Source organism: Solea solea, chromosome 17 (assembly GCF_958295425.1).
Source record: "Solea solea chromosome 17, fSolSol10.1, whole genome shotgun sequence".
NCBI lineage: Eukaryota > Metazoa > Chordata > Actinopteri > Pleuronectiformes > Soleidae > Solea > Solea solea.
In genome coordinates, this window is record NC_081150.1 from 11,491,368 (window position 1) to 11,518,015 (window position 26,648).

A 26,648-nucleotide genomic window follows, 5' to 3' on the forward strand; every position below is an offset into this window, starting at 1 on the left:
TTTTCAAGCATTTCACGTAAAATTATGTACCAATAATTTGAGCGCATATGGAGTGGAGAATGTAGTTTATATAAATAAAGTAGAAAAAGTATCCGAATTCGATAATTTGCTTTAGTTATATTTGTCAAATTGCCCTCCAGACAGCGTCCCGACCCAGAATGCATTTTGACAACGTCTTTGAAAAAGCGGCGCGGCTAATTCAAGATGGCGGAGATGGACCAGCTGTTAGACGAGAGTGAGTAACAACACAATTTCAAGGAGTTTTCTAGTGTAAAGAGACATCGGTACCGTGGTGGTAAAGTGCACATTTAATGGTACAGTGCTACCGTTGTCCACATAATGAATATCGTATATTGTATGCGGAGTCCGCACAGTACATTTTTTAGACGCAAAGAGGCACCGGTCTGTTCAGTCAGCTAGCGCTAGGTAGCAGGACAGGCTAACAGTGGCTAATGTAGGAGTTGAGCAAGTTACTGTAGCCCTACCGGGTAAACAAAACACGTTAGCTTAGCCACGAGCTAACCCTACATCGTACGCAACAATAACAAAAGGACCGCCGCCTGGTTTCTGTATACAGCATACACACGTTAGCTTCGAGCTACCTGCTTCTCTGTGTAGTTTTTAAGACCTTTGTGACACCTTACTTGTATTCAGCGGTAGTTAGCGCTGGTTAATGTAGCTATGTAACGCGTTGTGTTACATTTTGACATGCCTATAAACCAGACAAGTTATTTGACCATGAAACGGTGAAAATGGTGATGTTAGCCGATGCGAGCATATGCAATATTGCCGAATAGTAGCTCTTAATTATAACTTAGTGCAACGTTAGCTTGTTGGCTAGTTTCTTTGATCAGATGTGGCCAGCTGATGTTATATCCGTGCATGACAGCTCAAACTGGTGGTGAAGGCCTGACAGCGCTAGCTTCAGTGTAATCCACCTGGCTGCTGTCACTCTCTAAAGGACAATCAAGTAGACATTAGCAGTCTACAGACTTTTCCTGTAGTCGTCAAAGGAAACCTACTATACCAACTTGCAGGCATTCAACTGTAGCTTATTCTGTTTCCCAGTCAGTCTCAGAATTGTTAAATGTGTACAGTATAAACCTAGTGTAAAACACTCACACTTAATTATTAGAAATACTTAACTGAAATGAATGCATGTATTAATTATGCTGGTGTGAGGTTTTTCTTTGTTTGTACATCCCATTCAAACCAGCCATAGCAGCCCATAGACTGGGTCCCACAGATGGGAGAAATTTCAGGGTTCCCAATAGATTTGCCGAATACTTTTCATTAGGAATGCCTGATATTGGACTTGCCGATATTGGATATGCTGATATGTCAAGAATGCTTGTGCCGATAACTGATAAATATATTTATTCCCTGCGCCAAACTGCAGAGGTCATTCAGTATTTTCTGGTGAAGTTGACATCATATTTTAGCGTACAGAGCAGATGTAGATATAAATGGACTTCATTGAGCCAAACAAATACACATACAATAAAAAATAGGGCGCCAGAATAGGAGTCAAGGAGGTGGCAGCCTATTTAGCCTTATGTTAATGTCATTAGTCATATCCAATAATACATTTTAGCCAATATCTGCCAATCTCAATGTTGTTTCAATAATATTGTGCTTCCCTACTTTCCAGCATTTAAAGGTTCTTGTATATATTTGTTGAATAACATCCATAAAATTAATTTTTGATTCGCTATCAATCTCTTGGACATGATGACGAATGTTGTCTATTCAAAAAATTTAGTCAGAAAATGTTGAATTATGCAGACATTTGTTTCTTTCTTCTTCTGGCTTCTATGGTTATGGGTAGCATACTCTCAATAGTGGATCATCTGACCACATCTTTTCCTACTGCCAACGGCCTTTGTCGAATATATTCACTATCCCTCGTCTGCATGTGACCAGACCATCTCAACCTTCCCTCTCTCAATTTATTTCCAAAAGTTAAACCTGAACTGTCCCTCGATGATGCTCATTTCTTAATCATGTCCATCCCGGTTACTCACAAGGACAATCTAAGCATCTTCAGCTCTGCCATTATGCACAATGTTGTTTTTGTCACAATATTATGTTTTGAATTGGGTTGCCATAGTTTCTCATTTTACAAAATGAGTCCCCACTCCCCATATAAAAAGCATACTGCACACATACAAGACTACATCATGGGAAGAGACGATTGAGCTAGATGAGCACCTCCTTTTAGTTTCAACATAACTGTTCGATATTAAAATATTGATGAAGGTTCAGTTTCTTACAAAACTAGACACTAACACTAGATTTAGAAAGCTATTCCTAAATACTGTACACTAAAGTGAGTTGATGTATATCTTCCAATGCTGTTGATGTGATACTGTAAATTGATGGAATTAATGTACTTCTCCTCAGGCTCCTCAGCAGAGGCACTCGTCAGTCTAAAAGGTACTGTATGTGTGTAGGTTTGCCTTATGTTTGCTGTTCAGATCTGGTCAGGAGTCATACATCCTGGATTGGATTAGACTCCCATATGTCTCACCCTAAAGGCAGACTTCCTGTGACAAGCCACACTCTGTCTACATTATGTGTACATGAATGTGATAAAAGTTACTGTGATGTAATTGATTGCTTTACATTTCAATTTGGTTGATTTCTCCACAGAGGGTAGTTTGTCCAACACTCTGAATGAAAAGAACAGCTTCCCAAGAGCTCACAACACCAGGGGACGACATTCCTCCCTCACAATGGATACGGTAAGAGACATTGTGTTAATTTAAGTAAAGCAGTAGAATGGCTTCTGTTATATACGTTTATGTGAATGCTAACCTTTATTTTAAATTCATGTCTTTTAATGACATAAAAAACATTTATTTTAGATATTCACTATTATTATTATTATTTATCATCAACTACTGTGCACATTTGTTCTTACATTTGTTCTTTTAGCCCACACGGAGCTCAAAGAGGAGCCGTTTGTTTCGTGAAGAAGATGAGCTGCCACAACAGCGTCTCCCCTCTAGATCCCCTCGAAGGAGTCAGAGGGTCACCACCACACCACAGGTACAACCCATACAACACTATTATGAATAATAGAGGAAAGGGGTTATTATTTATGTTTTTCTTCTCTTTTTTTCTTCTTCTTATGACACTGAAAAATCTGGTGACCTGGTTAGTTTGAGATGACCTGGCCATAGTCTTCCAGTGATTATCTGGTATATGTAATGAGTTTTTCAATGTTTTTCTTTACAGAAGTTTTCTAATGTGGTGACACCAGATAAAAAGGCATCCCAGAGAATAGGGCTGAGACTAAGAAACCTCCTGAAACTACCTAAAGCTCACAAATGGTGCATCTATGAGTGGTTCTATTCCAATATTGACAGGTAAAGTCACATTTTCACCTTCAGGAAATGATACAGTTAAACAGGTACACATAAATGTAATTTGAAAGGGGTTGGTCTTACTCAGATATTTTTACAATGTTGGCATGCTATACCCAGATTTTCAGAAACCTAAGGAACTAATGAACTGCTTTTGTATTGATTTATACATTTTATGTGTTTTGTTCCAGACCTCTCTTTGAGGGTGACAACGAATTCTGCCTGTGTCTCAAGGAGTCTTTCCCCAACCTGAAAACAAGAAAGTTAACGAGAGTTGAGTGGGGAACTATCAGGAGGCTGATGGGAAAACCTCGACGGTAGGCTGCGATATTTCCACTTCCTGTCCCTGCACCCTTCACTCTGATAATTTTGTTTTTTGAAACTTAACATTTCACAGCTCTGTTTCCAAAAGTGTTACAACACTCTTTTCTTGATTTCCAGGTGTTCGTCAGCATTTTTTGCTGAAGAGCGAACAGCGCTGAGGCAGAAAAGGCAAAAGATGCGTCTGCTGCAGCAAAGAAAACTGTCTGACGTGTCAAACTGCAAAGACCTTCCTGATGAAATCCCCCTGCCTCTCATCATAGGAACCAAAGTCACTGGTTAGAAAATATCACTTTCAAATGTTAGATAGATAGTTATAATTGTAGTGAAACAACCTGCAAAACAGTCGAGTTAGATTTTTAATTTTAACTTTATTTTGTATATACTGAAAAGAGTTAAATTGAATCCCTCTTATCGTAACCTAGTAATCAATAACTAATGATCATATAAAATCATAAACCTAATTACATTGCCTTGGGTGTCGTTCTTAGATAGGCTGAGGTTGAGGTGCCCTATACATATATCACTAGTACCAATTCTGTATTTTCTTTAACAGCTCGACTCCGAGGTGTCCACGATGGGTTGTTCACAGGACAGATTGATGCCGTGGACACCAGTGCTGCGACCTATCGCGTCACCTTTGACCGCACTGGTCTGGGAACACACACTGTGCCTGACTATGAAGTCCTGGTATGATTGTCTGTGTTATTTATTTATTTCACTTCATAATAATAATGTACAGCATTAATGTGCATCTGCTTGTGTTTGTATTTTCCAGAGCAATGAACCCAATGAGACGATGCCCATTTCAGCTTTTGCCCAGAAGCACCGGACAACACGCTACATGCAAAACCTCATGACTCCACCCAGAGGAATTTACCCCTCTGCTACAACTCCTGTCCTTATGGTAATATAAATATGACATTTATCTCAGATCTTTACAGATCAATAATATATGTATGGTGGCCTTCAGGTAACATACATGTGCAAAAGGCCATAGGGCCAATGTATGGGCCTGTGAAGAAGCATGGCAGACTCTAAGGGAACTTATGAATTAAAGGACTGAAAAGATTTGAACAAATGTTTGTTTTGATCTTGAATCTCAAAAATGATATGATTATCATATGGTAACGATGCAATTACAAATCTCTGTTTATGATGATGAATTACTGTACTTTACGTGTGTGTTTATTTTTCAAAAACAGGACAATGACCCTCTCATTAATCAGTCACCATGGAGGAACAAACTTTCGGGTGGTGAGGGAGAAACTCTGGGTGGTTTTCCTGTCAAGTTTCTGGTCCAAGTGGTAAATACTTAAAATTTTAGAATTGACATCATATGACATCATATAATTTAACAGATTGGTTTTTTTTAAATGTTTTCTTATCTTTCTTTGTTTTACATGATTAGACAAGGCTGTCCAAGATCCTCATGATCAAGAAAGAGCACATCAAGCACTTGAAAGAAATGAACACAGAGGCAGAAAAACTGGTACAACAATATAAGAAAAAGAAAATTCTTCACCTGAAATCTGTTGAGTGTTTCTGTTGAGCCTTATACCTAAATAATGCTTTTTTTTCTGCTTTTTGTCAGAAGTCATACTTGATGCCTATTGACCTAGAATTCCAGAAACGATACGCTACCACAGTGCTTGAGCTGGACCAGCTCAATAAAGATCTCAACAAGGTGCTGCATGAAGTTCAGCAGTATTGCTGTGAGGTACGTCAGTAGATGCAATTCGCGGCCAACATTACCCAGTTCAACAGGGTTTAATTAACAGAGCCTTGCTAAAGATGTGAATCAACACTGCGTTTGTGTGTCCAGCTTGCGCCGGATCAGGGCATGGTTCCTGCCGACCACCCCACAGAGTTGAGGCGCCGTTGTGAAGAAGAGGCCCAGCAGATGGTGCAGCTGAGCAACTCCCTAAGGGAAGGACCGCAGAGTTTGACGAACCCCAGCCTCACACACCTCATTTCCCGCCTCACTGCTCTGCTACTACAGATCAAGGTAGGAGATAGATATGCATATTTGTTTTAGTCTTCATATGTATATAATTTTTTTTTTAAGTTTATTTTACTCTGTGATGCTTTAATTATTTATTATTTGTCTATTCTCTTGGCTTGTTTCAGTGTCTGGCAGACGGCACCGACCTCAACTCATTTGAGTTCAAATCTCTAACAGACTCTCTCAATGACATTAAGGCATCAATCGATCCCTCCAATCTCAGGTAAATGATGATGATCATCGTAACAGATATACATAGTTTATATGTCTATGCGGTGGATCAGTGTGTAGAGGGGCTCAGCTTCATACTGGAAGGTCAGGGGATCGATCCCCGTACTTCATAATCTGATCACATCCTGATCATGTTAAGATCAGACACATTTTGAAGACGCCAATTCTGATCATAGGAGGGGCAACCAGAAAGCATTTTAAAATCAGCTGTAAACAATCGCACCTACTGCTGTCCATCCATCATGGATGTCAAATCGTGGTGTGTTTGGAAAAAGCTCTGCATATAGAAAGCAATGAGATATGGTGAATGGTAAAAGTGTTTTGTGAAGCACTTCCAGTCATCAGGATTAGAAAGTAGATAAGGGTTCCATGTTAGAGCTGGGTTACCTTTTCACATTTATATGTAAACCATGCTTTCCATACTCAAATAAGAATCTGCGTCAGTCAAGCACTCTCTTTCTTGTGTTCTTTGAGTGCTGAGATGCACAGTTACGACCATGGGCAAGTTTCCATGGCTACCGCACATGCGGACTGTGTGATATCAAACTGAAGATGTGCACAGATTTGTGGGTGGATGATGAAATTTAAGTGCAGACCTCTGCACACACTGACATGGGAAGTATGAAAGTATCGATCGTCACTTACATTATTGCCTCTGTTTTTTTCCCACAGTTGTTTCCAGAATAATGTTGAGATCCATGTGGCACACATCCAGAGTGGCCTTAGTCAACTGGGTAATCTGCATGCGTTCGCTGCCAACAACACCAATGCAGTCTGAGTACCCACATTGTCCTCACCAAACACAGGTCCACGTACACACAAAGGTGCGGTCCATTCATTCTGTCTCTCGAGATGGTGCTTTGACCTGAACTTTCAACAGCCTGTGAACAAAAAAAGCCTGCACGGCTGCTTCGGTCCACCTACATGATTGTTGATGTCCCGGTGAAATGACTCTGCCCACGTTCCTGAAACTGTGCAGAACAAATGGGAGGATGTCATGAGTATTTTAACCCAGCCATTTTATCGTCTAAAGGTGTTTGTGCACTCAATTGAATACAAACCTGAATGAGTCTTTTACTATTCTATTGCCACAAATCCGCCACTCCAGACTCCCCGTGATTATTTATTGGTTTCATGTGCCAAACGTTGATTCTTACCGTTTTTATAGTTCATATTTATTTATTTTTGAGTAGGCGTGTATGGTTGTAAAACAATATTTTGCTATCTCTAAAGTTTCCCCCCGTTAGGTGTTGTGTTCTATTGCTCTGCTGATTATAAGCATAGGGGAGGCTGAAGAATGTTTTATAAAAAATGTTTATTGTAGATAATTGTACAATATCTCTGATTGATAGGTTTCTGTTGTGTAATCAGAAATGACTTTTGTAATTTTGTGTGCACTGAAAAGATATTTTGGTATTTTTATAAAGGAGAACTCTGGGGTTTTGATGCCTTTTACTCTGTAAGACGATCTTAGCATTTCCACATTTTGGCATGGTTGTTGCTCACCCCACACACATACACACTAAGCCTGTGACTCTGAAAATTAAGTCAAAGGTTTTTTCCTCGAGAATCTCCTTTTTCAGTTTTGTAAAGTTGTATAAAGTTGAGTGCCTCAAGGCAATTGTATATAAATGTTTCTTTTTATATTAAACATAATATTGCTAAGTAGAATGTTGTCTTTTAATTTCATTTTTTATTATGTAGTCATTATTTTTTACAATTGACAGTTTTATTATTATTTTACAATAAATACAGGTCTTCTTTTCTGCAAACAAACAAAAGTATACAGGTTATTATAATACATGATATTTTCTTTACATCTGCTGTTATGATAGATCACATAAAGCCACCAAATCCAGCAATAGCCTCATTCTCCCAGTCGGAGTCAGAGTCTGTAAAGTCCTTGGCCTCAGCGGCGTGGATCGGGGAAAAGTGACTGAACCTGTCTCCTGTGGCTCTCACTTGGTGATACTGGATTTGGCATCCGTTATCCTTTGGTGATGACCTGTTGAAGTTGTGATGGGATGGAAGGGGAGGGATCACAACTTTCATCTCTGGTCCAATGGTTTTGTTGGGTGGGAAATTGTCATATTCCACCAGGACTTGTTGACCCTGGTTGTCCGTCATGTTGGCCTCGATCTTTGGCTGATGCTCCTTTTCGGTGGGATACAGATGGACGTTGCAGCACGGGACATTGACGCTCAGCTCGTGTTGCTGCATTTGCTCAGGCTTCATTCTGGTTCCCTCTTTCTCAAAGATGTAGGAGACGGGATTGTGTTCAAAGCTGCTGGGTTTGGTGGGTAGACTGGTGCGGTGGTGGTGATCCTCTGTGTTTTGGTGCATATTTGGTCTGAAATTTTCCTCTAATCCAAAACCACCCAACCTGTGTGGCTCTGCGGTGTGACTGCTTTCGTACACTGAAATACATAACAGAAAGATGAGTGAATAAACTCATTTCAAACAAGATTGTTTAACATCTTAAATTATATCTGTGAGAAAACAGTCACAGGATGAAAAAAGTGATAATGACCTTTGTCTGAGCCCATCCTGCTCTGGAGTTGGCTGAAGGCTCCTGCTGCTGCTACTGCTACTGCTGGTGGATTGGTTACCTTCATGGACACTGATGAACCAACTTGGCGACGAGACTTGGCTCTTCTGTTCTGAAACCACACCTGGGGTTTTTGTGTAAAAAAACATTTACATTAGTAGAGTTTAACACATTGCATCAGTATATACAATTCCATTCATCTGATGTTTTTAATGTATTCCACTGAAAAGCTTTCTTTTCATTTCATTCTCAAAATCATTAAGGCACTAGGTACCTGAATTCTGGACTCTGGCAGCCCGGTCAGAGCCTCCAGTCTCTCTCGCAGGTAGATGTCAGGGTATTTGGTGTCTGAGTAAACTTTCTCCAGCACCTCTATTTGCTGCTGGGTGAAGTTGGTCCTCTTTCTCCTGTGGGTCAGAATGGCCACGCATTTGTCCGCCCTCGGTGCAGCGTTTGCTGAACTGAAGAAGTTTGTCACATCCGAAGCTCCATAATCTGAAACATACCAAACATTAGGTTCAGTTAGTGAAGGTGTGAGAGATAAACTGTGCGTAAACTGTGCGTAAATTACGCACAGGAACGGAAAGTATCCAGCGAAGCCAAGCTACGAAACTTGGCCATATTCTTCTTAGTGGCTCAAAGTGAAACTTTCATCCACCAACCTGAGTTCACCATGTTGTTCATCTGCAGAGGCCCCTCATGATACATCTGGAAATGATTCAGATCCCCGACGCGCATTTTCCCGTGAACTGCAGACATGATTCTCCCTTTCCACGCGTGTCGTCCAGCCGCTGACTGAGTGAGTGAGTGAATGAGTGACTCCTGTGCCTCTCTCTGAGGTTAAAAACCCCCGCGATCAAAGGTGGTGCTGTGTGGATGTGTGAATGGGGAAGCCATCAGCGGCGGCTGGCACTGCAGCGGCCGCGCACCAACTTCAGACGTCTGCGGCCCGGCGGAGGTGTAAAGCCATCACACCTGGATTCGTGGAGCGGCCGCAGGTCGCTTTAAAGGGGCTTTAATGGCATCTGCATGTTCAATACACATCGCCAGAGAAAACATTTATCCGCTTTGGAATGGATGAAGCAATAATGGACCTGTAGCCTTCAAAGAGGGACAGTCGGAAACTGCCATTTCCTCTATATTTGTCCACATCGTTTGTGACCTGACCGTTATAGGAATGGATCAAATGAAAATAAAACTCCTTATGTAAACTCAACACTGTGCTCTATATATAAAAAATGACATAATAAATGATTGATTTTAGAGCGATTTATGTATTTTATCCTTAAATTATTTACTTAAAACACACACTGGACTGCATATGCTTTTCCTTTTTAATAAAGTTTAAACCATCTTTAATCTTGATCATTTTAGTATATCTTAGTTGTGTTTATGTTCCAGTTGCACATGTGTTCGTCTGATTATTGTATTTGACGTATTTAAATGTCCATTTGGACATCAAGAAAGTAACTTATATAAACTACTATTTCATAAGTACAGACTAAATGTGTACAGTGAGGCGTCTTCTTGCACTGTTGTTTTATTTACTAAGGCTTAGGTGTCTAAGAAGAGGCTATACATTAGGTGTAGACCTCAACATGGACCTGCAGTATAAGGACTGATGTTTCCTGTCCTCTTTGCAGTGACAACAAAGTTAAATCTCAATACACAAACCTCTGTTCAAAAGTACTCAGGAGTGAGTGGTCACTTGTTATCGAATGGCTCACCTTCATGTGGTTCAGAGGGGGATCAAGTGAAGGGGGCACATAACATCACAGACGGACTAATTTGTTCCCACATATTTGGACACGATTTGAAGCAATTTGATGTTATTTTGTTTATTGTTTTTTTTTTCAATATAGATAGATGGATGGGTAAACAGACTTCATTGTCTGTGACAGAAATGTTTCTTTGACACAGTTGCAACAATAAAATACAATACATTCACACTCACAAAATGAAAACAGTAAAGTAGGAAACACGGTTTAAATGACAGATAATATCATGTGCCATGTGTGATGGCTGTTTGATTTTGTTCAGGGTGGATATTACAGAGGGAATAAAATACTTTTTGTAAATGTCTTTATGAGCCAGTGGGACTTTACAGCGTCTGCCTGATGGCAGTAACTGAAAGGAGTGATGGAGGGGGTGAGATGGGTCCTCAGATCATTAATAAATACTGCTCTTCAGTTAGTACTCATGGTTTCTCAATGAAATTTGCACAAAATTGATTAAAAAAAACAATATTCCAACTTTATACTTTCACAATTTGCCCTCAACCATGTTCTGCGTTCTTTCAAGTTCATCTTCTACATTCCCTTTTATGAGTTATCCCGTCCTTTGTTGTTTGAATGTGTTTCAATGCCGTGATTCTCAGAGAAAATGATTCAAATAAATCAATAATAATTCCTCCAGCAATCATAACCCTGTCTTCTTCCAGTCTCAGAAATTCTTTCTTGGCTCGGGAACTATCTTGCAACTATTTTCCACGAAAATGGTTTGTATCCCGAACCTCAACACAACAACACACAGCAATTAGATTGTGTGGTTAGACTTTTTTTTTTCTCCCCACTGTACATACTCAAGTAATAGCGCAAACATTTCTGCTGCTCATATTTCATTACTTTGGGTGTGACATGATTACTGCAATAAAATATGAATGACGCCCAGACTCTTTACCACACTTATTGGATGCAGCTTTCACTGGATGCATTTTGGATCAATGGATGGTTGTCTTATTAGACTTGTTGCATCAAATGTTGATCTGTGTGGGGAAAATGATTTGATATTGCCATTGTTGTGTCATTTCCCATCCACACACGCACTGCAGCACTCACTGATCTCTGTGACATTGTTCAGGTGGGATGTAAAAGTGTTGTCAAAGGCATTCACAGTTCACAAGTTGCTTTGTCTGAGGACCCTAATTGGGTATTGCCTGTGTGCACAGACCAGATTGCTATGCTAAATGCCAGGCTGTTGAAGTTCCTGATCTTTTGTAATGGTCACTGGCAGGTTTTCTAAAAGCTGGGAGCAGATCCTGGAATAGACAGTAGTAATCTTTTCAGTCTTGTATTAAGACCCTTAAAAGGATACTTTACGAGTATGAGTATCTTACCAGAAAATGACTTCACTTTTTTTTAAATAATATTACTTAAGTAAAAGTCTTAAATTATATGACATTTACTATACTTAAGTACCAAAAGTAATTTTCTGATATAAAATGTACTTAAGTTTTAGAAGTAAAAGTATATAAAAAAAGTGAGGAGTTAAGATTGAGCCATGGTGAGGGTGAGTTGTTTTTAACCTGGAAGTTGTGGGTTAAATTCCTGGCTCTGCTAGTCTATATGTGTCCTTGAGCAAGACACTCAACCCCATGTTGCAGTGTGTGAATAGGAATGAAAGATGTGTGAATGGCAAAACTTTAGTGTAAAGCAGCTCATCAGGACTAGAAAAGCTCTATATTAATACAGACCATTACCAACTCTTCTTCTTCTGATTTTATTTGGTAGTAAAAAATATAGTTCGAGGAAATGTAGTGGAGTAAAAGTACACAATTTATTTAGGAAAGTACAGATACATGAATTTTGTACTTCAGTACAGTAACAACTTATTTGTACTTTGTTACATTACAGCACTGAGCCTTTTCATATGTGGCTACAAAGCTGTTCAGTTGTGATGGAGGAAAAAGTAAACATTTTCGGTTCTAAGCTGATTATTTTCTGTCGATTTGTAGTTAACACACTGCACTCAATCATCAAACATAAAAACACTTGCGTATAACAAAAGCATATTCACACCTGTAAGAGTTTAAAGAGACTTTAACCGACAGTTTGACCTGACCACTATACATCTAACCTACAGACAGACAATTCTCCTCACAAGTTTGCAAGGGTATGTTAAAATGTCAACTGTCTTATGTGCATTTGTTTTGAGCGCAGTCTTTATGATTTGAAGGATGTTTCCAGGAGGCTGCATTTATTGTTTGTATGCTTTTTGCAAAGGCATGGGCATGTTATCTGATGCAGTATTATAATTGTGTGTGATCATTTTTGTCGTGTACACACATCCTCTATGAACTCAGGGCCATGAATACTGCTAATGATGCAGCTGCTATAATGTGCATTCGTATTATTCATATTCAATTACATCTCATGGAAGATTCTTGCACAAATGTGTCAAGACATTTAATCAACATGCCAAAGATTTAAGGTTATCATGTTGTTTATCTACCAGAAAACTGTAAAACATCTTGGTCACCATTATTTGATGATGATCCTTATTGCTAAAACATCTTATTTACTTTTAAATGTTGGAATGGTTCCTAAAAATCTATTATCAGTCAGTGTGTTATTTATTTTTTACAAGGAGATGAACAGAAATTGTTTCAAATGCGCTCTAAACTCAGAAAAAAACTATTCAGTAAATCAGAAAAAAAACAACCGAAAAACCAACCAAGAAAAAAATTATTCCGAAGAACCAACCATGAAAAAAATTACTCAGAAAAAGAGATAAAGACATTATTTGTGGCATGAGAGTAAATTTCCTTCACTGATTAAATTGATGTTGTTACCACTTATTGCCGCTAGTGGGCGCTGTGAGAGGGATACGTGGGAAAAGAAGACGTCTACAACCATAGATATCTATGTCTACAACTGGATAGTAAACGATTTTCGCTGTTTCTAGCATGGAGATATTTAGCGCATGATTTGGAATAGTCACAAGTCCAGTCACATACATTTGTAACGTTGTTTTGGCTATTTAATACATGGAAAAGACTATTAATATATGGAAAAGACAGTATATGTATCTATAATTGGGGTAATTCACCTATACTTATGGCGAGTCAGTTGTAGTCATAAACAATCACATATATATCACGTTGTAGTCAAAGTACAATAAAAACACACAACGTTACAGGTTATAGAACAGTTCAAAGTGAAAAAAATAAGAATTCTCAAAGCGTCATTATTATTTACATCGAGGGAAAAAGAGTATCCCGGAATTTCCGCTTAGACCAGCCGGAAGTAGGTACGTGGCCGCTTCAGCTGACAGTCTACATGATGGCGACAGAGGTTCAGAGCGGCGACCTCGACAGTGCTACATCTAGCCGGCTCGAAGTTTCCATCGACGGCCTCACCCTCAGTCCTGACTCGGAGGGTGACCAGGGCCAGGTCGAAGAGCCGGTCACCGAAACCGCGGAGCCCCAAACCGAGACGCCGGGAGCCGTTGAGGGCGAAGATGGAGAGACTGCTAAGTCTGCGTTAGAGAGGAAATGGGGCTTTCCTCTACAAGAGCTGTACGGGATGGCCCTGAAATTTTTCAAAGGTATTGTATACATATATGTGCTATAATACCACAGGTGCACCACAGGAACGCAGTTTTGAATTGGTACCGAGCGTTAAATGGTCAGGCGAACTACTCACTTCGGTGGTTGAGGTTAGCATGTAGCTAACATTAGCCGCTACCTGTCACAGCCTGGACTGCTGCTGCTGTCAGCCGTAATGTTACATTAGCCACATAGCTTAGCTAATAAGCTACTGGGTCGCTTTTTGTTGTGATAATATGAGCAGTTAATTGAATATTAGAGCGCAGAAGTGGCCGAGGGCACCATGACACACAGAGCATTGACAGGAAACAAAGTTAGAGTATTGAAACGTCAAAAAAATGTGAAAATATATATATTTTATACAGATATTAAAAAAGGTCGCGGTCGCGTCGTAGAGGGTCAAAAAGAGCAGATGAAATGTGTATGCTTTAGAAAGTGTACACAGAGTGAATCTACTCCATAGACGTGTCTTCAAGGGGGATTGATATAGCTAAAGATAACCTTCCCTTTTAAAATTAGCAGAGAAACTGAATTATAACATGCCTCTGACACGTTGGCAGGCATATTCTGCCAGTCTGTAAGAGATGGTACACAAGTGGATTTCTGTTGTGGGTCCTGCAGTCTCCTGCCCAACATGATGGCAGTTTGGATAGAGGGAACTGGTGTCTTTTTGGATAGATGTGTCTCCTATCGGAAATAAATGCACACAAATGTGATCTTGTGACCAATATTTGTGTGGATATAGTCCTGCAGACCTATAATTTTGGGCAAGTTGAATTAATCTATTACAAATGTATGATGTGTGCTGCTGACCTCTTGGCCATGTGAGATTTCAGTCTCAGTGGGTTTTTTTTCTCTCTGGTTAAGTAAAGGTTAAGAAGAAGAAATACAAATAACATGTGGCATGCACTTCAAAGTATGTAGGGTGTTCAGGGAGCTAATAATTATACCTTTGTAGCAGCATAGAGAAGAACTTTTACCATAACTTGAAACAATAAAAGATATTTGCATAGCCTGAGGTTAAAACAAACTGGTCAAACCAAGTTGTTCATATAATGTGTGTGGCCTGCTTTTGGGTTTCAGCAGAGTAATCCAACTTGACTTGCAACTGCTCATTAAAGCAGCCCATGCATTCTGTTTTGTTTGGAAAACACGCCCTGCCACTACTGTTGTCGGAAGGGAGCCAATCAGTTTAGTCTGTAACACAATTCTTACTCTTCCTTCTGTGGTGGAGGAAGTTGACCTGTGAATAAAGTTAGTCCTTAGTCCTGGCCCTTGTCTGTTTTACTGCCCCACTGTCACCTCCTATCCATACCACTCCCATGCTGCTTCTACTCTAGGGCTCCTGAATGACCCAGCTTTAAACTGAAAAGTCACTTTTTATAGTCAAAAATTCTCTTTAAAAGATATGTATATGTGTTTATATATGTGTATATGTATATATGTATGTATATATGTATATATATATATATGTATATATATATATATATATAATATAATACTAGTTAAATACTGACCTGCTCATGTAGTCAAACCAGCAGTGTTTATTCAAACTGTAATAGTGTTTTATGCTGTGTCTCACATGTTATAATTTAATGCAAATTTTATTTAGTGATTGGAGCTGCAACTAATTACTTTTTTTGGCATTGATTCATCTGTCAGTTATTTTTTTTTAACTAACTACATGTTGTTTGTGTCTCATCTTGGCTTTAACAAAAAAACATAACATAATATAATCAGGTGATTGCTGTCCTTAATCTAAGCTTAATAGACCATAGCAAAGTGCAAATGTTTCTGCTCTGCAATCGCAAAACCAGAATACAATAGCGTGTAAGCTACTTAATTAAGCACTTGTTACAATAAGAATTGAAAAAGTAAACAAAACAAAAGAAACTAAACTTATTACTCCCACGTTGCTCCTCTCAGATAAAGATGGCAAAGCTTTCCACCCGACCTATGAGGAGAAGCTTCGACTGGTGGCTCTCCACAAACAGGTGCTGCTGGGCCCTTATAATCCAGATGCTTCGCCGGAGGTTGGCTTCTTTGACGTCTTAGGCAATGACCGCAGGTAACACCAGCAACGACTGCATTTTTGTACCTGTGACCTTTGAACCATAGTCGACTTTTTTTTTTTGCAGTTTAGTTGTGTTTCAGGAAAAATACACGCATGTCTTTCCATTCATAAAAAAGGAACTGAAGATAAAGTATATTTACCTCTTGATTGTTGCTTTTTATGTCATAATGAATTTAAAAGACGTTGTACTGCACCACATTCATTGTTGTGTTCACAGGTTAATCTTTATTTTATTGATTTTCTGTTATGTTTGCCCTGCTGTTCTTGTGAAACATCAGGGTAAAGCAAATGCATATTTAATGGCTGAACCCAGTTTCCCCTGCTGCCTCAGTTATCTGTCCTCACTTCCACCTCACTCTGTGTGCAGGAAAGAGTGGGCCTCCCTGGGTAACATGGAGAAAGAGGATGCCATGGTGGAGTTTGTCCAACTACTTAATAAGTGCTGTACCCTCTTTGCACCCTACGTCATCTCACACAAGATAGAGAGGGAGGAGCAGGAGAGGAAAAGGTGACATGTCCAGCTGCAGCTCCCATGAGGGAGATCCCTCTGCTGCAGTGTCTAAACACAGACTCAAATTCAGTTTGTCCTGTATAAAGCTGTACCACTGGGAGGCCACAGGGTCAACTTTAGAGATTTATTTTATCATGCTATGCATATGAATAGATTATTTGCATCACTTATCACTTAACCATCATGTCTTTTTTTTTCTTTCCCAGGAAAGAGGAGGAGGAGCGCCAGAGGAGGGAAGAGGAGGAGAGGGAGCGACAAAGACAGGAGGAGGAGAGACGGAGGCTTGAGGAGGAGGAAAGGCTGAGGAGAGAGCAAGAAGAAAGGAGACAGGCAGAGGAGGAGAGGCTACGGGTTGAGCAGCAGAAGTATGTGTGCCTGTGTGATGGAGAGTTTGTGAATAATAGTTTGTGAGCTTTTTCTTTTTAACTTGAGCACTATTACATAATCGTCACACTTTCTTGACACTGTAAAGTGCCATCATCAATTAGAGTTGTGACGGCTCAACGGCAAAAGTGTTCTTCATTTCTATTTCACCTCAGTTTCCTCTCCTTTGTTTATGTCTCTATCCTCATCAACATTGCATTACTGTGTCCTTTTTACACAGACAACAAATAATGGCAGCACTGAATGCTCAGACGGCAGTGCAGTTCCAACAGTATGCTGCTCAGCAATACCCAAACAGCCCAGAACAACAGCTGGGCCTTATCCGTCAACTCCAGGAACAGCATTATCAGCAGTACATGCAGCAGCTCTACCAGGTTCAACTGGCGCAGCAGCAGGTAGGATGTCTTTGTTGACAATCAGACTTTTATTTGTACATTTTCTTTTAAAAACTAAAGGTCCAGTGTGTATGAATTAGTGACATCACATGCAAGATTGATTGTACCAAACAGCAGTGTTCCACCTGATCAGGATAATGGGTTCAGCCATAAACAAGCAATGTCATGCTCTGCTTCTTCTTCTTGAAAACGTAACATTTTTGGCTTTTGGTTTTGGTGTTTTGACTCGGTGTTGTCTTTCCCTCCATCTCAGGCCGCCCTGCAGAAACAGCAGCAGGCTGATTGTATGCATGGAACTCTTGACTCCTGCAACTTCAACAGTGGTGAACATGTCGCTGCCTCAGCAGCTGGGCCTTTATGTGCAGCTTCATCGCCTGCTGGTGGGGAAGCCCCTACAATCAATGGAGCCCAGTTAGATTCGTTTTCTGAGAGCATGGAGCGAGAGCCCGAGCCCGAGCCGGCAGAGGAAGTCTCAGAGAATGGACCTTTATTAGGTTTGTGCCCTGCATGTGTAATTTTTCTTGTTGACAAAATGTGTACCAACCAAACCCTTAAACCCGATTCTGACTTGCATATTGTTGATGTGACCTGGAGTGCAGGTGTTCGAAGAAGTAGATTATCATCTAAGCACACATCCTGAAGAGTAAACAAACTAATGTGAAATCAGGAACAAGCTTTAGTTTTTTACTGAAACATACTTGAGTGAGTTATGCTGACTGGCTGCACTCACTCAAAATAAAGATTTGGGAAAGCTGGTTGTGATATTAATAATATTGCGATATTTCATAGCCCTACACTAATTACATTTTTTTGTTTTGAAGTGATCAAAGATTTTCTGATAGTGATTTTTTTTTGTCTTTAAGCCTCTGACTGCATTTGGCATCAGGCTTTTGGATATCTGACTCTTTCCACTCCTTACGAGGAAGAGAAAACCATATATTACCATATATAAACCATTTATTCATTTGACATAATAAAATAAAATAGACTGTTGCTGGGGGAAAGTTTGCAATATATCGACTTGCTTATATTATCCCAATAAATACACTAGTATATTGTATTGTCATGTCATTATGTATTATGTCACCAGATTCTTGCTATTTCACAGCCCTATGATGATTGTAATAAAATTAGTGCTGATTTTAAAAAGTCTCTTTTTCCTTAACAACAGCTGACTCGCCACCAGTCATAGCTGCTCCCTCCATGTGGACACGGCCACAGATCAAGGACTTCAAGGAGAAAATCCGACAGGACGCAGACAGTGTGATCACAGTGGGGCGTGGCGAGGTGGTGACGGTGCGGGTCCCTACCCATGAGGAGGGCGCCTACCTGTTCTGGGAGTTTGCCACGGACTATTATGACATCGGCTTTGGAGTGTTGTTCGAGTGGACGGATGCGGCCTCTGCTTCAGTCAGCGTGCATGTGTCTGAGTCCAGTGATGAGGATGAGGATGAGGAAGGTGAGAAGCAGCTGTAATATAGCTGTGATAGAAGCCAGCAGTGTGTGTTATTTTATTACATAAGTGCCCATTTAGGCTATAGTGATGATTAAAAAAAATAAGATTAAGATCTGTAAATAACCATTTCACTATTTGCTATATGGATACTGTAGTACCACATTCTTTGCTAAGCTAAGTCATGGTGGTTATTGACACTTCCATTCTAAGCACTTTACGTAGGAATGTCAATTTCTCTTCTTTGCTTATGGAACAGTAAGAAGAGAATATAATCAATCTTATCTTGTGCTCACAATTTGCCTCCACCATTGTCAAACATTCACTGGTTCTCTTAGAGAAAAAGGAAGGCCTGATTGGGCTTTTTGTTGGACTCCAGAGCAGTGACGTCAGTGGAAAAGTGATAGCAAATATGCCACTCTTTTTTTTCATTACACTGTTCATTTAATCTATAATTTCATCATAAATATCATAAATCTCTGAAACCTAAAGTCAATTTCAGTGGTGTTTTGCTATAAAACACTGTTAGATTCATGCCTTAATCTTCAGTGTGCAATGAGAATTCTTAAGAATCCTTGAACTCGGGATAATCTCGGGTGTGTTTTCACAAAGTAAATAAATAATAAACAGCTTTTTATAACTTGTTAGTATGAGGTCCAAACGGACTGCATAGTGTAATGATGATAGGAAAAATACACAAATATGGTAATGTTGATCCCCTGTAAGCCATGCATTCACTGTGTTCTCTTATCTGTGTAAATCAGTGTAATTATTTTCTCTTCGAATCACTCCAGATGCGTTTTGTACCTAAACAGGAAGTGATAGGGACAGGAAAGTTGTCTTTTGCTACTGTGACTCACTAAAATAATAGCATTGTATGATTACAGTTAAGCTGTAACAAAGAGCCTTGTGTATGTGTCATTCAAAAACGTCAGTTCTGTGTGCCTCCTGCATTCTTCCCCAACCTGACACACTGTCCTTGTGTCTGCAGGTGAACCTCCCAATGAGGAGGAGAAAGCAAAGAAGGAAGCTGGGAAGCCCCAGGTGGATGAGATAGTGCCGGTGTACCGGCGAGACTGTCATGAGGAGGTGTACGCTGGCAGCCACCAGTACCCCGGGCGCGGAGTCTACCTGCTCAAGTTCGACAACTCCTATTCACTCTGGCGCTCCAAGAGTGTTTACTACAGAGTCTACTACACCAGATAAGCCTGAATACAGACACAGGGGAGCCAAGGAGTGTGTGTGTGTGCGTGCGTGTGTGCGTGTGTTAGTGAAGATATGTCTGGTGGCAGCCTGTATGCGTGTGTGTGAAGAATGTGACACCAGATGTATTCTGGAAAAACCCACCAGAGGGTGACAAAGAGGCACATCTAGAGCCCTGATCTGGAGATGCGACTAATATGTTTGTACTTTATGTGTAAGTGTGTCTCAAGATACACCCCTGTCATCGAGCCCTTGGAAGAGGAAGTGTGTATTCCTGTTGTATATTCACCACCTTTCCTTGCTGCACTCACATATAGTATTTTACCACTTTTCACCCTGGGCTCCTCTTATGTCTCCACCTCAGCCCACCACTGTCCAACGTGGCCTTGTGGCTGCCTCCTGCCCCGAGTGATGCTTTTTCATAACCGTCAACGGAAACCAGGCAACTCCACTGCTCTGTGAGCCAAGTGTTTCCTGATTGACGGTAATGGTGGTTGTTAATCCCAGGAGAACACAGACATTGTTGAAAATCAGATTACATTGAAAATGTGCTTCAAAACACTATACCCAAGTTCAACAGAGATCTATTGGTCTTTGCCAAGTCTCGGTCACACTTTACAAACACCAGGGTACACACACTTAATCATCCTTTTTTGTTTTTAAACAGCAGTGCGTTTTTCTCTTTCCCAGCTACCGTAAGCATATATGAAGGATGATGGGATCAGTGTAGTGAAAGCAGTGCTCTTTCTGTCTTATTACAGAATCAGTGTGAATTCCACCTTCGTTTCTTGACACAATTTGAACAACACTGTGTTTATTTACTGCCAAAATGTATGAAGGACAGACGATAAGTCACCGCAGGATTTAGGTAACACTCTAAATGAAGTAACAGTGTAAATTGGGGGGAGTTTAAACCGACATGTACATGGGTAGAAGTATGGCTGTGAGACTTCTGCTCAGTAACAGTTTAAAAATAAAATACGTAATATTTGTTCTCCTGCTCTACTAACAACATTTTTTTGGTGTGATGATGTGTCATTTTATTCCACCTTCACACCGTTACACCACAAAAACGCTTCTTTAAATCCTCAGTGGTCAATTGCTAATCAATACTTTTGCAAAAAACCAAGCAGAAACACAGGATTATGACAGGTGTGTTGTTGTCGGGGGTTGTTTTAAATCACTGTTTTTTTGTTGCTGTTCTCAGTTCTGATGCACAAATAACACCTAATTATAAATGTTCGATGTTTTGGAGGTCACGACACACTGTTACATCTCTGCTGCGCTCAAAAATGAAAAACTACAACACAAATACAGTGCTGGGATTTTGGTTATGTTTTTATTGTTTTTTTTTTTCTTCCTGGAATGAATCAACTCTACTTGTCACCTCAGAAATTGTGTTGTGAATGAACTAAGATGATGTAGATTTATAAATGTCTTGGGTGACTTGGGTGGTTTCTTATTAACTCAGTTATAACATCTTAATGTTTTCAACTTTCTTTCTTTTTTTTGTTTTCTTGCCATACTTAAGATTCATTCTGTTGTTCAGTTTCCCAGTGAACATGCATGTTTCTTGTATGTACCACCCAGGTGCATTATGGGACAGTGCTGTATCAACTGTGCCCTGTCTGACTCTGAGCAATGGTTGTTGAATGGGAAGTGTCTTCAGTGGGCATCAGGCATTTGGTGTCACTTTATCACACTGTATTTGTACATTTTTTTTTATGTACGTATGCAACCAAACTGAAAAGACGGATAGATGGAATATCTTTCAAGTTGGCTACTGTCCCTCGCTAAATGTGTCAGGTTATCATATTATTTAATTAGGCTGCTCATGCGTCCTGTCCATTCAGTAAATTCTGTAATATAATGCCACCGCATTTGGCTTGACCAAACCGTAACGTTCAAGTAAGTTCCCATCTTGTGATGTTTGTTTTTACTTTTATTTCTAATTGCTCACCAAGAGGGTTTGAGTCGACCTGTTCAAGCCTTGTATGTAAATAATTCTACAAATGAGTTTAAGTATGGGATTTTACATGTGGAAGAAGGCTATTGTGAGAATAAATGCACTGTAAAATATGGCGAATGAGATGTATGAATTTCTAAGGTGAATGAAAGTTCAAAATTCATACCACGTATAAAACTATAAGAGTGTATTGTACATGGCAGAGAGAGAGAAGCTCATCGTTTTTTTTGTATTGCTTTGACTTGTTTGGATCTCTTCTGAGTTGCAAGATCTTTTGGGGCATATATTTAATCTTGATTAAACTTTTGTTCATGTCCAGAACTGGTCAGTTTTCTTACCTTTTTAAATTTTTATTCCATAATGTAAAACATCTAAGTGCTTTGTGCTCAAGTCTTTCATGATGTAATGACTCAAAACAATGTCAGGCTTTTTCCCCTAGGTGACAGTTTGACCTTTGATGGCAGAACAATGAAATGAATCCAGAAAAACAGCCTTACTTGTTGTACCTGTGTTTTCTACTTTGCCTTGCAGAGAACTGACCTACTTCTGGGTAAGGGAGTATGCAAAAAAAAAAAAAAGGCCGTTGAGCAACACAGCACCATTAAGCTTCTTCCTTTTTCCAGCAGTGGTGTATTTGTCATCATCGCGCTGCTTTCCTGTGAAATCATTCTATGTCTGAGAGGAACAAATGGGGATGTAACTCGTGTTGAAGGAGGAAATGCCTTGCCCACAATGTTGTCCTGTGATGCAGAAATGGGATGTCACAATTTTTCGTAGTGAGAGAGCTGTGTCAGCGTTATACAAGTATTGTGTAATTAGTTAAACTATTGCTGCAGAGCATTTATCAGTGGAGCAGGAATTTGTAAATCTTGTTTTGAATGTGGAAACGCTGGACTGGATTAAATGATTCCAAAAAATGTAGGCACTACATTGACACCAGGGGGCGCATTAAGCACTCCACACACCTTTTTATTTTTCTAAGAGGACATTGTTATCCAGACATTGCTGGAGATTCCACTGAACTTGTGGCCTGTGTATTTTGAAACTGAGCCGGGTCAGTGGTATGTTATTTATTTGGTGATGGGAGTTTGCTCTCTGGGATTTAAAGAGCAGCAGCTTTGGGAATGTGAGGCCAGAGGACGGAGTGACTGAACACAGGCCTCTGGACAAACATGCTCTGAGTGTGAACACACAGAGAGAGGAGATGAATCAGAGACAAGTGTCCAGAGAGTGTGTTGTTCACGTGTTATTTAAAAGGTATGAGCAAACAACTTAAAAAAAACAACAACAACCTGTTCGTGTGCTCTCACGGTGTCTCTGATTGAAATCAGTGCTGTGAAGGAACATTTGGATAACACTTTTAACATACTGTTGGCTTAATTTATCAGTTGCTATGTAATTTGAGTATTTAAGTGCATTACTACTGTAATACAAATATAAAGCTAATTAAATAAATTGCTAATTGACTTGGCTAATGCTAAGTTAACTGTAAGAAAACATCACAGTGTGTATTTTCCTTCTCTTTATTGTCATTATACAACCGAAATTGCAGTCACAAGAAAATGGACCGTTATCCCGTGATAACAAATGTATTATTCTGTGATCTTGAGATAACAGACTGTAAAAAATAATATAGTAGCAACGATGGCCGCTCTTGGCTCCTGTCGTTCCTGTAATCAAAACAAACACTTTTAATTTGAAATGATGTGAAATATCACCATAAATATTATTATTATTTCCATGTCTTTTTCTCAAAAAGTTGTACTTCTTTTCACTTGACTGGCCCCCTACTGACCAAAGTAGACACTGAGTGGCCCCCCAGGTCATTAGAGTGTGAGACCCCTGTTTTAGTTGATCAATGAAGATGCCACTATCTATTACACTTCACAAGCAACACAGGCTGCAGCCATGATAATCTCATATTAAAAATAAACAATTTACATTGAGCCACTCAAGCAAGCTAAGCTGATAAAAACAACAATCGTCTATACGTCAATAAACACAGCAGATATTGGGTGTTTTTTGTCGGACTCGACAGACGCCGCACACTAAAACAGCAACCACAGCTTATCATTGTAGCTTATTTATTTATTTATTTATTATTTTTAAGCATATAAGGGATTTAATAAACACATTTGCATAGTCCATGGATGCAGTAAGGCCCGACAGCATGTAAAAAGCTTATACTACAGCTACAAGAAACAAAACAAAACCCCCCAGCAATTTTTATCCTCTTATATTAAACATGCTAATTTGTATTATATTACATTTCTGCCAATTTACCCTCCAAAGTGTTACATACTGGATCTTTAAGGTGTAAAAATACACGAATTGATTTATTTATTTTAAATCTCCCGCTGCTTTCTTTCTGGTAACGTCTAAACCTCTGTTTACAGGCAGGCGAACAACTCCCGGTGAAGTTTCTGAATACTCCAGTCCACGTTTTCCATCAGCCCGCTCCACCGACTCTGAGGGGTGGCAGGTAACTTCTCCTCTGTAGATCTGGCTCCTGTTCCAGAAGCTACAGGTGGTTGTAGTATTTCCCGGGTTTTGATTCGTACTTTTCCTCTACTTTTCCTTGTTTTTTTTCTCTCCCCATTCTCTCGAGCCTTCCTTCACTGCTGTGTCTGGTTGAATTTGAATAGACTTGAGGAGGCAACGTCTCCCGAGTACAGCGGCAGCTGCACACACCGAGTCCGCATGCTTTGAAAGACAAAAATATGGCGGGATTGGAGAGGATTATACTGCTTCACAACGGACGACAGCGTGTCTTGCGTCGGGTTTAAACGTGTGACTTTTCCTACGTGAACACTTTTCCGTACCCACTGGAGTTATTGCTATGAATTTTTAAAAAATGCCCTTTCCTCAGAGGAGTGTCGAGCCGCGGCGCGTGAGTCGTTTGTCGGCGAGGGATGGCTGCTGGATACACGGAGAAGAACCGGGCAGACGCAAACTGCGAAAGCCTGTTTTATTCTCGTCTCTGGACGAGGTTAGCTGTCATACACTGACCAACATCATCTACCAACTTTCTGACCTTTCGCGACATGCCAGCGAGATCTTCCTGGGCATCGAGATGGAGGCGGGGATGGTGTTCAGAAGATCCTGCAGGATCCAGGGACGCCTGCAGTTTCTGCAAGATGAAGTCTGCAACTTCGATCCCAAGAAAGTCAAAATACGTAAGTTTGCATGCTTGGTCACTGCAGTGTGACACATAGATTATATACATCACTTTATACATCCTTACAGAGACCCACAAAGTTAAGATGTATCTATTATCCATCCATAAACTATGATTTATTTGTGTTAGAGCAGCATAATTCAAACACAAACTATTAGAATATAAATCTGGAACATATAAGAAACATGGGAATACAAATTGTACACTTGAACTCGAGAATAATATATATCAGTAAACTATATAAGGAAATGCACTTCAAGAAAGTTACTCTATAGCTCTGCAAAAGAGAAATGCAATTTTTTAAGAGTGGAATACAAAATGTACATGTTAGTAAAAAAGTGAATGAAATATGTAAAAAAAAAAACAAAAAACATAAGACCATGCTCCACAGCTTTACAAAGAATATTAATTATTAATGACAAACATGCAGTGTAAGGCAGGTGTTTTTTTAACTTACTGTTTGAATAATGTGGTTGTCAGCTTACATAACTGGTGAAGTTCAAGGCAATGGTCACCTTGTTCAATGGAAGAACATAAGCAGGCAGGAGTGACCAGTGTGTCCTGAACACATGGCTTTGTTTATGGTAATAGGGGTGTTGTGTCCTGTCAAAAGTGATTGATCTTCACTCAAAGCCCTGACCATCTGTGTTTCTAAGGCGTCAGAGGACATGGGGAGATCACAGGAAGCCTCGCTGTCTTCTCCCACTCACTTTTTTCGTGCTGTTTTATGCATGTAAACAAAGTTGGTCAACACACGGATGGAAAATGGGAAGTCAATTTTCGTTTGCTGTGGCCCAGCACTGTCTTTTGTTGCTGAGCGATCTCCTCAGCTCTCACAATCAGATGTTACATATTAACTTTGACTCATGCTATAGAGCCTCCGCCAGCTTCATAAAGATTTAAAGATAGACCTTATTTGCTCAGATATAGTTTGTTAGTAGACAATGTGGAGGCTCACGTCTGTCATTATATACTGCTGCTTCTTTAATGGGGTTGTCGTATGGTCTGTAGTTAAGGGATCATGTTTCCCATTGATTCCCTGCATGGCCTCTTTCAAAAAAAAAAAGAAAAAAGAATCTAATTTGCCTCTGAAATATGTTGCAAAGTAGGTTTCAGTAGATGAGGCCAAATTCCACTGAACACTGGCGAAAGAGGGCGATTTAAACTCTGACTAATGTGCCTTTTGTTTCCTTTTTTGAAAACTGTCCTTCCCATCTATTCACCCTGCCTTGTCTGACTGTGACTCACTCTCTCGCTCTCATACACACACAGATTTGAAACAGGTTGCAGGGATATGATAAGCTGAGCAGACAGTTCCCAGACCTAAGCAAATGTGATGTACGATGAGCAATAGACTGAAGATACACACAGTGATTAGTCAGTTGCGCTGTGATTAGTGGGGTACCACGCTACATGACAGCTTCCAGACGTTTAACTAATCTGTGTTATTGTGCACGATGACTCCCACTGTGCATTTAGGTTTTTGATACAGTCAGAGGGTGGTGGGTTCCATTTGTCATTCACTCAGTCACTCAGTGGAAACCAGCAGCTAAAGACAAGGTGTGAGAGATTAGGCAGGAATGCGGCGTCTGGAGTGATGTAGTGAAGTTGCCAGCTACCTCACAGCCCCAAGACCAAATGCTGGCTGGATTGAACCAATGACTTAAGAGTCATTGTGACATATG

The 26,648-nt window shown here is 40.0% G+C and overlaps 4 protein-coding genes across 7 annotated transcripts in view; 3 read left to right on the forward strand and 1 right to left on the reverse strand.

Moving 5' to 3' along the window:
* Positions 1-120: 120 nt before the first annotated feature.
* Positions 121-7,596, forward strand: lin9 (lin-9 DREAM MuvB core complex component). The gene is made up of 15 exons (XM_058614180.1): positions 121-235; positions 2,404-2,436; positions 2,653-2,744; positions 2,938-3,051; positions 3,241-3,371; positions 3,560-3,685; positions 3,810-3,967; positions 4,246-4,379; positions 4,468-4,596; positions 4,895-4,996; positions 5,101-5,181; positions 5,284-5,409; positions 5,515-5,697; positions 5,820-5,917; positions 6,598-7,596. The coding sequence occupies exons 1-15, from the start codon at positions 205-207 to the stop codon at positions 6,701-6,703; spliced, it is 1,644 nt and encodes a 547-aa protein (XP_058470163.1). The 5' UTR covers positions 121-204; the 3' UTR covers positions 6,704-7,596.
* Positions 7,597-7,688: 92 nt separating this feature from the next.
* mixl1 (Mix paired-like homeobox) lies at positions 7,689-9,275 on the reverse strand. Its single transcript, XM_058614057.1, has 4 exons — positions 9,136-9,275; positions 8,748-8,968; positions 8,456-8,597; positions 7,689-8,342 (listed from the first exon to the last, which is right to left on the reverse strand). Exons 1-4 carry the CDS (start codon positions 9,230-9,232, stop codon positions 7,762-7,764), a joined length of 1,041 nt encoding a protein of 346 aa, XP_058470040.1. The 5' UTR covers positions 9,233-9,275; the 3' UTR covers positions 7,689-7,761.
* A 4,209-nt stretch (positions 9,276-13,484) lies between these two features.
* Positions 13,485-22,106, forward strand: acbd3 (acyl-Coenzyme A binding domain containing 3). The gene is made up of 8 exons (XM_058613925.1): positions 13,485-13,798; positions 15,726-15,867; positions 16,241-16,381; positions 16,591-16,749; positions 16,989-17,163; positions 17,417-17,657; positions 18,335-18,622; positions 19,608-22,106. The coding sequence occupies exons 1-8, from the start codon at positions 13,531-13,533 to the stop codon at positions 19,820-19,822; spliced, it is 1,629 nt and encodes a 542-aa protein (XP_058469908.1). The 5' UTR covers positions 13,485-13,530; the 3' UTR covers positions 19,823-22,106.
* A 2,282-nt stretch (positions 22,107-24,388) lies between these two features.
* nhsl1b (NHS-like 1b) overlaps positions 24,389-26,648 on the forward strand; it is a 96,066-nt gene continuing 93,806 nt past the window's right edge. For 2 of the 4 annotated variants that reach the window (XM_058612603.1, XM_058612604.1), the window contains exon 1: positions 24,389-24,961. In XM_058612603.1, coding sequence (XP_058468586.1) covers positions 24,640-24,961 — 322 coding nt within the window. In that variant the 5' untranslated portion in view covers positions 24,389-24,639. The remainder of the gene's footprint in view (positions 24,962-26,648) is intronic. The other 2 variants (XM_058612606.1, XM_058612607.1) reach the window with 1 other exon arrangement.

Coding starts and splice junctions, on each gene's coding strand:
- acbd3 (XM_058613925.1), top strand. CDS start 13,531: ATGATGGCGACAGAGGTTCAGAGCGGCGACCTCGACAGTGCTACATCT. Junction 15,868..16,240: donor GTCTTAGGCAATGACCGCAG/GTAACACCAGCA, acceptor CTCTGTGTGCAG/GAAAGAGTGGGCCTCCCTGG. Junction 17,658..18,334: donor AGAGAATGGACCTTTATTAG/GTTTGTGCCCTG, acceptor CCTTAACAACAG/CTGACTCGCCACCAGTCATA.
- lin9 (XM_058614180.1), top strand. CDS start 205: ATGGCGGAGATGGACCAGCTGTTAGACGAGA. Junction 236..2,403: donor GGACCAGCTGTTAGACGAGA/GTGAGTAACAAC, acceptor ACTTCTCCTCAG/GCTCCTCAGCAGAGGCACTC. Junction 4,380..4,467: donor TGCCTGACTATGAAGTCCTG/GTATGATTGTCT, acceptor TGTATTTTCCAG/AGCAATGAACCCAATGAGAC.
- mixl1 (XM_058614057.1), bottom strand. CDS start 9,232: ATGTCTGCAGTTCACGGGAAAATGCGCGTCGGGGATCTGAATCATTTC. Junction 8,969..9,135: donor GAACAACATGGTGAACTCAG/GTTGGTGGATGA, acceptor GGTATGTTTCAG/ATTATGGAGCTTCGGATGTG. Junction 8,598..8,747: donor TGCCAGAGTCCAGAATTCAG/GTACCTAGTGCC, acceptor CAAAAACCCCAG/GTGTGGTTTCAGAACAGAAG.